Below are 10,371 nucleotides of genomic sequence, written 5' to 3' on the forward strand. Positions count from 1 at the left end.
TTGTCGTCTAAAGTTTCAAGTGGAGAATAAACGTTTTATTTAAAAGTTACTTTTATTAAAAGTTAATAAACAAGTCAAAAATGTCCAAGGCAGAAAGCTCTGTGGACTTTAACCTCTTGGTTTATTTCTTAGCATCGCAAGTCTAGTGCCCAGACTTTTCATAACTGTTTACATTATTGTTTACTCTGTACACCTCAGATTTAATTTATAACAGTGAATCATTAAAGATAAACTTCAAGTTAAAGTAAAAAATATTTTTTTAAAAACTAAAAAACTTATTCTGGTAGTTGTCAGGTGTACTCAACTGATTTCTTTCACTTCCTATTTTTTCACAGAAGCAGAAGTGTAAAAAGTACACAATAGAAAAGAGACGACAACAGTGTATGTATGTAGAATGGCAAAGTTAAATTGCTCATATATATTTAATCAAATATGAGGACCATTATTCTGCTACTCCTCTGCTACAGAGTGTCTGTGACTGCAGGTAAGATCATCAAAGATGTTTTCACGGTACTTCAGATTTTTAGCTGCACACATCAGTAAAAGCACAATGTTTCATCATACATAATGATGAAATTGTAAAGTGCTTTTGTTTGTAATGTGGTCATCAAAAATCCTGTTGTCTGTTCAGAGGATATTTTACAATTAAATGTTATTTACTTTGCTTTATTATGTAACAAGTAGAAAGCAATGGCAGCTAAATCTTTAGTCAAGAAGGTACACTTAATATGGCAAATATTTTGATGTAATTCTTGTACATTCTATGTTACATTCGTCTTTTGTCTTTTCCCTCTGTGTCCCTCTCTGTGTGTCTGTGGCTGTGTGAGTCCTTGTGTCTTGTTTCCTTCATCCCATGTTCCCCTCTTTGTTTCATTCCATGCCCATCATGTCTCTCCTTTCGCTCCCTCACTCCCTCCTCGCCCTTCCTCGCTACTTCTCTCTGTGTCTCCTCTCCCTTAACTGGTTCCGTGTCCCACTCGTTGTCTCCTCCAGTTATCTCCCTAATTCATCTCATTTCCCTGGTTGTTCTTTCCTCCCAGTTACTATGTTATGTTGTGAATTAGTCTGCGTCTCAGTACTTCCTGTTTTAATTTGATAGTCTCCTGTCTGATGTGCGTCATGTTCAGTTTTGTTTCCCCCTGTCTCGTTAGTTAGATAACGTTCCTGTGGCTTGTTCTCTCGTTTTCCCTTGTGTGTGTTTATGTCTGTGTCTCCCTCTGTCTTGCGTTACGATCTCCCTTGCGCTTCATGGCTGTGTGTCTCTCTGTGAATTTAGTTGAGTTTGCATTTTCTCTGGTCCAGCAATTAAGCTGAGTTTGAGTTTATTTTCGCGTCTGCGAGTCATGCAGTGCAATTTAAGTTTATGTACACCAGACCAGTGAAATGAAAGTTTTTGCCAATCTACAGAAACTTAATTAAATGTTTAATCCCTTACATATCTCCTATAAAAAACGAAGCGCTGCTTCAACAGAAAGAAATCTGTCAGCAGGACTCTTTGGGCTTAAAATTTAAGAAATAAATTAGTGAAATTACACATTTATCAGTAGACGAAGCTTAAAACATTTGAAAATACAACTAAAAACACAAAATTTCTGTTCTCCTTCACATTTTCCAAAGCTTGAACAACCTTGTTGAATCTATGACATGAAAGCAAAAAGGGAGCCAACCTGATACTAGCAAGGAGTACCTAATGAAGTGGCCAGTGAGTGTAGTATTAGTAGTTGGTGTAGTAGTAGTAGGTGTCATTGGCTGAATATTGATCATTAGTTGAATAATTTTTTAGTTTGTAGTGCTTTTTTTTTTTTTTTTTAAAGCCAAAAACATTTTCATTAAAAAAAGACATATCATTTGTTTTGCAGTGACTCACTTCCTACAGTATTTCTACACTGGACCTTCTGGGGTGCCAAACTTCTGAGAGCTTGTGGTTGTTGGGATGGTCGATGAAGTTCAGATAATTCACTATGACAGTAACACCAGGAAAGCTGTGCCCAAACAGGACTGGATGAAGAAAGTCACAGAAAATAACAGACAGTACTGGAATACAGAGACTAAAGCACTAAATAAATGAGGGACTATGTAGTAAAATAGCTGTAATTCTTAAATAGTTAATGCATAATTTCTATAAAACTATTTAAAATAAAGTTTAAAGTCTGCACATCAATCACAGTTTGATTGTTTGAATTAAAATTGTAACACTACAAATATTTTTGTCTTTGTGTAAAAAAAATATGCCCCCTATGTATATGTGTTATTACTTCATACACAATGTCACTGATTTCATTTGTTCTCTTTCTCAGGTATCCACGTTTTCCAGCTGATGTATGGGTGTGAATGGGAGGATGAGTTTAAAGACATTAGAGGATATCATCAGTATGTGAACACAGAAATGTGGATTGTTCCAAAAGAACAGGCTGTCATCACCAAACACAAGTGGGATTATGATGCTGATTGGAATACACAGACAAAACACTACTTAACTCAGGACTGTTTTGAGTGGCTGAAGAAATATGTGGACTACGGTCGGCATACACTAAAGGGAACAGGTGGAATAATCTCATTTACATGAACTGTTTCCGTTTCATGGTACTTCTTCAAATTTTTAAATCACTTTAAAAAAAAATTTGGACAGGTAATTTTACACAAGGTTCACAAGGTGATTTTGCAGAAATGTAAATGCTCAATAGGAATTTAAGCATGAATCTATCTTAATGTGGTTGAAAAGGGGACATACTAATGCTAAAATATAATATATATATATACAATTAATAAACCAATTTGTATATATGTGGGGATAGTTAGTAGGTGTATAGGACAGAATCCATCATATTAGGGTTGTGAACTAGTTTGTGTAGTTTGACTGATGCTATAGACATACATTTACAATACCTTCAGTCTTGTGCTGCTTTTATAATTTTCCCTGTATGCAAACAGAGGACTGGAAATTAAAAGCTTACTCCATAGCAGACTGCAGTAGAGTTAAGATTCAAATTTGGGCTGCACAAAGTATAATGTAAACATGATACAAATTCTAACATTACTCAAGTCTCTGCAAGCCTAGAAGTGATCATGAAGATTCCTTCATCAACTCTACTATGAAATGTTAGTTCTGAAGCAGGAGACTTTATATGGGTGGTGTTCAGTTTTGCTTTTTTATGTTATTGATGTTGTTGTAGATATTTTCTATGAAGCCCAAGTAGTGTTGGAAATGAATGTAATGAAAAGAGCATATAGTCAATGTCTCCCTGTCTCTCGCTCTCTCCAGTCCTTCCCTCAGTCTATCTCCTACAGATGTTTTACTTCTCTCGAGTGACCTGTCACGCTACAGGTTTCTATTCTAATAGAGCTGATTTGTTCAGTAAGCAAAATGGAGTGGAGCTTCATGAAAGTGTGTACAAAGGAGAAATCCTCCCCAGCAATGATGGCACCTTCCAGATGAGCGTTGACCTGAATCCATCATCAGCAAAACCTGAAGACTGGAGGAGGTACGACTGTGTGTTTCAGATCTCTGGTGTGAGCAAGGACTTCACCATCAAACTGGACAAAGCAGTGATCAAAACCAATCAAGATGGTACGATGGGAATTAGAGGAAATAAAGATCAAAAACCCGTGTTTAATATACAGTGCTTTGGTTCATGTATACAGTGAGGAAAATAAGTATTTGAACACCCAATGATTTTGCAAGTTCTCCACTTAAAAATCACGAAGGGGTCTGAATTCACATTGTAGGTGTATTCCCACTGTGAGAGAGAGCATTTAAAAACAATTCAGGAAATCACATTGTATGATTTTTAAAGAACTTATTTGTATAGCATTGCTGCACATAAGTATTTAAACACCTGGTAATCAGCAAGAATTCTGGCTCTCAAATACCTGTTACTATGCCTTTAAGTCCACCTCTACTCCACTTATTAATCTAAATTAGTAGCACCTGTCTGAGCTCTTTAAAGACACCTGTCCACCCCACAGTCAGTCAAACTCCAATACTACCATGGGGCAAGACCAACAATTATGGACCTCAACAACACTGGAAAGAGCTACAGTGCAATTGCCAAGCAGCTTGGTGAAAACAGATCAACTGTTGGAGAATTATTAAAAAATGAAGAGGCTAAAGACGACTGTCAGTCTCCCTCAGACTGGGGCTCCATGCAAGGCCTTGTGGGGTATCACTGATAATAAGAAAGGTGAGGAATCAGCCCAGAACTACACAGGAGGAACTGGCCAATGACATGAAGAGAGCTGGGACCACAGTTTCAAAGATCCCATCTGAAGTTTGCCAATGACCATCTGGATGATCCAGAGGTGTGGGAGAAAGTCATATGGTCAGATGAGACCAAAATAGGACTTTTTAGATCTAAGCTTCACTTGCAGTCTACAGACCTAAATCCAAAAAAAATCTTTGGAGGGAGCTGAAACTCCATGCTCAGCGACAGCCCCAAAACCTGACAGATCTAGAGGATGGAGGAGTGGGCCAAAAATCCCTGTTGCATTGTGTGCAAACCTGGTCAAGAACTACAGGAAATGTTTGACCTCTGCAATTGCAAACAAAGGCTTCTGTACCAAATATTAACACTGATTTTCTCAGGTGTTGAAATACTTATGTGCAGCAATGCAGTACAAATAAGCTCTTTAAAAATCATACAATGTGATTTCCTGAATTGTTTTTAAATGCTGTCTCTCACAGTGGGAATGCACCTACAATGTGAATTTCAGACCCCTCCATGATTTCTAAGTGGAGAACTTGCAAAATTGCAGGGTGTTCAAATACTTATGTTCCTCACTGTATGTGTGTCGGATGAGAAAGTATGGCTCCTTAATGTGGCATTCTGTTCATTTAAGGCTTACGTTAATATTACACCAAGACGTGTCGATCATGCGATCACTATGTGATCCTCCAAATTAAATCCTCCTAAATTAAATGTTACAGTCCTTAATTTAAGTTCAAAAAGGGCTTTCCTGTTTTTACTGAACTTTGAAAAATACAGAACAACATCAACACTTTATTTGTCAAACACAGTGCCATAAAAGTATTTACTTCTTAATAATTTTTTAAAATTTGCATATTTATGACTCTCACATGTTTCAGATCATAAAAGTAATTTTGACAATAGAGGAGACAAAGATAATCTAAGTAACAACAAAATGCAGTGTGTAAATGATGACCTAATTTATTAAGGACGAAAAGTTATCCAAACCAACCTAATGCTGTGAAAAAAGTGATTGCTTCCTAAACCTTTTTTTGCCACTCTTGGCAGCAAGAAGTATAAACAAGCATTTGTGATAACTGGCAATGAGTTTCTCACATCGCAGTGGATGAATTTTGGCCCACTCTTCTTGGCAGAATTGTTTGAAACCATCACACTGGAGCTTTTTTTGTTACTTTTGAGCCATTCAAAGGGGGGCTGTTTTTTGGATTGCTGTCTTGCTGCATAATAATAATAGAGAGCACTTGAGCTTCGGGGCAGGAAGTGATGGATGCAGAATTTTCTGGTAGATGGCAGAATACATGATGCATAAGTCATGCTGAAGCAGGAAAACAGCCCACCATGTTTGACTGCTGTTATGATGGGTTTTTTTTTAATGAAATGATGTATTAGTTTTACTCCAGATGTAACAGCACTGAAACCTTCCAGAAACTTTTGTCTCATCAGTCCACAGAATATTTTTTCAAAAGTCTTGGGGATCATCAAGTTGTTTTTTGGCAAACGTGAGATGAGCCTTTATGTTCTTTTTGGTTAGCAGCAGTGATGGGAATGATGGCGTTATTAAGTAACAGCATTGCTAACGGCATTACTTTTTCAGTAACGAGTAATCTAACTAATTACTATTTCTATCATTACAACACCATTACAACTGCTTCTACTAACAAGAAAATACACTACAGACGCGTAATTATTTTTCAACACAGACGGTTGAAGCTGTCTTCAGCTTACTGGGAGCTAGAGGGGGCGGAACAATTGTACAAGTGCTGCTGATTGGCTGAGGAAGAATAAAGTAGTCGTGGTAAAACAATCACATGACCCATTTAAGATGACATAGCAACAATGACATTGATTCTTGCATTCATCATAATGATGTGGGCCAGTAAACATAGTTTAATCTTTATGACAGAATGCTTATGTGTGCATAAGAAAAACATTTAGTTAATAACACTGGATACTTAAAACAGATTTAGCACAAATATTTTTGTGTTTAAAATAAACAAACAAAACAAAATCCAGCAGAGACTTGACACAGAAGTCTAGTCTCTGTGTCAGGTCACAAATCATCTGGTCCTTCAGCCGATCCATCTACTGTTCACTGAAGCCTCACTAATGTCTCAGTGGAAGGTTGACTATCAAATTACACAAGCAATGGATCAAAAATCTGTGGCAACAGGTCTGATGGAGTGATGAATCCAAATTAAAATTCTTGTTCAAATGGTCATCAGTATGTACAGAAGTCAGGAGAACGGTACAACATATAACATGGTGAGCTTGTTGTGAGAATAGTTTGTGCACACAGTACACCTGCAAAATGTCCCTGACTGAAATTTCATATTCATGTGTACTGGGTGCCCTTTTAACCTTATAAGTAAAAAAAAAAAAAGCTGCCCTACACAAGACATGATCTTCTAGCTTCTCTGAAGATCTTCCACAATCTAGACTATATTCAGAAAAAGACTCTTGACAAAGTACACAATGAACTTGAAATAAGGAGGTGTTTGCATAAAAGGGAACTCCTCCAGCACATCAACAGCTGCTGGAATAAATGTTACTTATAACATTCATTCCCTCTCATTATTTTTATTTTGTACTTTTGTTTTGCCTGCTGCTGGATGTAGGCAAATCATGATTTGATATGATATGATCAGTATCAAAATAACCAGATTTCAACCAGAAAATGTAATGTTTTTGTAATGTAATGTTTTTAGTCAGTGAACCCAAACCTAGTTTCTATTTTTTGACCAATGATTGAAACATCTGATGCTTTGAGGCAGCCAGCATTTGATATTATTAAGATGACCAAAATGAGTGTCAATGCAGCTGGAACGGATAAACTAAAGAGAGATGTATAACTGCATGTCATTTATATGACATATAGTGGCTCAAGAGTTGGGAGTTCGCCTTGTAATCGGAAGGTTGCCGGTTTGAGCCCCGGCTCGGACAGTCTCGGTCGTTGTGTCCTTGGGCAAGACACTTCACCCTACTGGTGGTGGTCAGAGGGCCCGGTGGCGCCAGTGTCCGGCAGCCTCGCCTCTGTCAGTGCGACCCAGGGTGGCTGTGGCTACAATGTAGTAGGGGTGGGTTTTTATAATCGATTTATCGATTAAAATCGATTCTGGCTTGGATAACGTAAAATCGATTCATTAAAATCCTGAATCGATTTTTTAATATAAATTTATTTTGCCCGAAATGCCAGAATCTCTGGTGAAATCTCACAACCACAATCTTTCAACAACCACCAAACAGCTAAGACAGTACATGAGAGCAGGAACACGGATTCTGCACAAAGACTTAAACACACAGCGCAACCCGCGGATCAGAATCAGTTAGATGTCGCCTTTCTCACAGTCGGGGCTGAAAGCCGACAGCTCGCTGATTCTGATCTGTCGGCGGGTCCGCGCTTTGTGTTCACGCCCTTTATGCGCTGATTCTAAAGCTGTTAGTTTCCAAACAATATTGACCGAACCAGCAGCAAAAGAAGATCCAAACTACACTTCACATAAACATCGTCATGTATTCACTCTTACTTTTACTGTTTTGCTTCGACCACGATGCACAGCTCTCTCTCTCTCTCTCTCTTCAAGAACAGTTTCCCGTCTAAAAATCTGTTTTCTTCATTATTCGCTTGCTTGTTATGCACAAGTCTACCGTTGTTTACAGCGCTGTCGGCCGACGTTTTTTTTCCCTTCTCGTTTTATATACTTCCGAAAAGAAAACCAAATTTCTGCCGTTCAATACTGAACAAATGTAAACTTTTTAAAATTATGCAGAATGCAAAACGCTTAGCCGTGTCTCTAATAAAACCGCTGTAACTCCAGAGGCAATGTTCATGTCTTGATTAATGGTTTTCTTTTGTTTTTGATGTACTGCAGAACATTTTTATAAAATCCCAGGCCAGGAAACTCGCCTTCATGTTTTTCTGTGTTTTATCTTCAGCTACTTTGACACAAAGGCATCTGCTGTGATGCTCACACCTTTGATAAGGTCTTGCGTGTGTCAGCTTCCTTTTTATGGATACAAAAATATGTAAACGTACTGATCTGAATTATAATATTTCTGACTGTCAAAATTTCCCAGATTCAAATCGAATTGAATCGAATCGAATTAAATCGAATCGTGGATCGAATCGATTCGGGACCTTGTGAATCGGAATTGAATCGATTCTAGAAATCAGTGACGATACCCAGCCCTACAATGTAGCTGCCATCACCTGTGTGTGAATGTGTGTGTGAATGGGTGGATGACTGGATGTGTAAAGCGCTTTGGGGTCCTTAGGGACTAGTAAAGCGCTATACAAATACAGGCCATTTAGTACGTTTTACTACAGTATGTTCCTGCTGAAAGCAGTGGACCAAGGACAGAGACTTGAGACTTGAAAACCACAGTTAACCACAGAACTTAAGAACATGCGTTTTATAGCCCTAACAGGGCCTCCACCTGAAATTGCCCTTGTGTGGGTGTGTCCTGCCATCTCTCCTAACTTGGGTGCCATCTTTTTTGTAAAGCTGTAGTGCCAGAGAGCCATGTTAGGCTGCAGATAGTGAGCTGTGTGTGTGTGGTGATTGATTGTTCCTGCTCTGTGGAGAGGAGTTTTGGTAATAACCTTTTTGGACTTATTTTCAGTTTATCGACCAACACCTGAGTTTTGTTGTTTTCTTTCTTTAAAGGGTGATAGCGGCTTGTCCGTCTCTTTTAGTTTAGTTATTAATAGAAAGTGTTGCTGATGTGCTGCTGATTACCTGCTAAGCAGAGTATAGTAATGCATGTGCCAAATTCTGAAATGCTGAGTACAGGAAATATTCCTTAGCTGACAGCAAATAAACTACTGAAATGAAAACAGCCACCTTGGCTGAGGTGCATGAATAAAGGACTCTAATAGTCACCCTCCTGATACAGTTTATGTATAGAGAGGTTGAATTATTTTTAAATTGCTACAGTGTAAAAAATATTATATTTGAGTGAAAAAAAACTTAAGAGAAAATAAAACTAAAGCACCGTTATACTTTACTTAAATCGAAATAAAAAGTAAGAGAACTATTTTTTTATCAAAAATCTAAATTTAGGACTAATAAAAGTAATAAGAAAAATATCTAATTGTGAGATGACAAAAACCATCTTATTTTTTACTCCTGGAGGTTTGCATCATTGGCTTTTTAATGGAGCATTCATATTGTGGGGCATGTTACATTTATGCATAAGGTTGTTGTACCTGTATTACCAAATGATTAAAAAAACAGAAACCTTTAAAAATATGTCTTTAAGACAAAAGTAAGGAAAGTGTATACAAGTTGAGGCAAAATGTGGTCAGCGACTGAATCCGGAAGTTCAGTTTCAGCTCACTGAATGTGAAGCCAAAACATGAATTTAGCCCTTCAAACTCTGACTCATAAAAGATAAATGTATATATGTTTTTTGCAATTTGTTTTCCTGGCATTCTTCATTTGTGGTTTGAACTGAGAACTGCTGTGGCTGAAGGCCAGAAACTGTAGAAACAGAGACTTATATCAGTGATATATTTTGTATATTTTCTTTTATCGCTAATCTGAACAGAGTCAAGTTGTTTTTACTTGCAGCTTCAGACAGTTTGTTATCAGTGTTCATTGCTGATACTCCCATCTGATAGCAAGAATGTTATCATGTCATATAGCAATTGTAATTTTATATGATTCCTCATATAAAACTTTACCTTCTGAGCTAAAACAAAAATATTTTCTACATGATATCAGTAATGTTTTTATGTTTTTTAAATTAGTCCTTTATTTATCCAGTGTGGACAAGAGATATTTTATTTTGTATTCTTATGGTGACGATTTATAATCAGAACTATCATGGATCAATCATTCATCATTGTTGAACCAGTTGACAGAATAATCTCTGAATTATATCTATGGTAATCTGACCAAAATATTAATGTATGTATATTATCATCACTTTAATTAGTCTATTGTTGTTCTCTATTATTCTTTCTATCTGCTTAAGCTGTTGCAAATGGTATCCATATCATTGTATTCACACCTCTCGAAGCTGTGGGTCCAGTAGGGCCTTCTACATTCACTTGCACACATATTCAGGCCCACACCAACATGCACATAGAGAGTCATGGAAAGTACGCACGTTCACTCCCGCACGTACTAAGAACAGGGAGGTCGTCTCAGGACAATCTCTCGGT

At 37.4% G+C, this 10,371-nt stretch overlaps 1 protein-coding gene across 1 annotated transcript; it reads left to right on the forward strand.

The window, feature by feature from the left end:
• Positions 1-390: 390 nt before the first annotated feature.
• LOC146363409 (major histocompatibility complex class I-related protein 1-like) lies at positions 391-3,755 on the forward strand. The gene is made up of 4 exons (XM_084918973.1): positions 391-484; positions 1,860-2,059; positions 2,282-2,551; positions 3,232-3,755. The coding sequence occupies exons 2-4, from the start codon at positions 1,934-1,936 to the stop codon at positions 3,643-3,645; spliced, it is 810 nt and encodes a 269-aa protein (XP_084775099.1). The 5' UTR covers positions 391-484; positions 1,860-1,933; the 3' UTR covers positions 3,646-3,755.
• Positions 3,756-10,371: the final 6,616 nt, after the last annotated feature.

The sequence above is a fragment of the Perissodus microlepis genome, chromosome 22 (genome assembly GCF_051167445.1).
Source record: "Perissodus microlepis isolate ML-2025 ecotype Zambia chromosome 22, ASM5116744v1, whole genome shotgun sequence".
In the NCBI taxonomy this organism is placed as follows: domain Eukaryota; kingdom Metazoa; phylum Chordata; class Actinopteri; order Cichliformes; family Cichlidae; genus Perissodus; species Perissodus microlepis.

Coding starts and splice junctions, on each gene's coding strand:
- LOC146363409 (XM_084918973.1), top strand. CDS start 1,934: ATGGTCGATGAAGTTCAGATAATTCACTATGACAGTAACACCAGGAAA. Junction 2,060..2,281: donor ATACAGAGACTAAAGCACTA/AATAAATGAGGG, acceptor CACTGATTTCAT/TTGTTCTCTTTCTCAGGTAT. Junction 2,552..3,231: donor TAAAGGGAACAGGTGGAATA/ATCTCATTTACA, acceptor AAGAGCATATAG/TCAATGTCTCCCTGTCTCTC.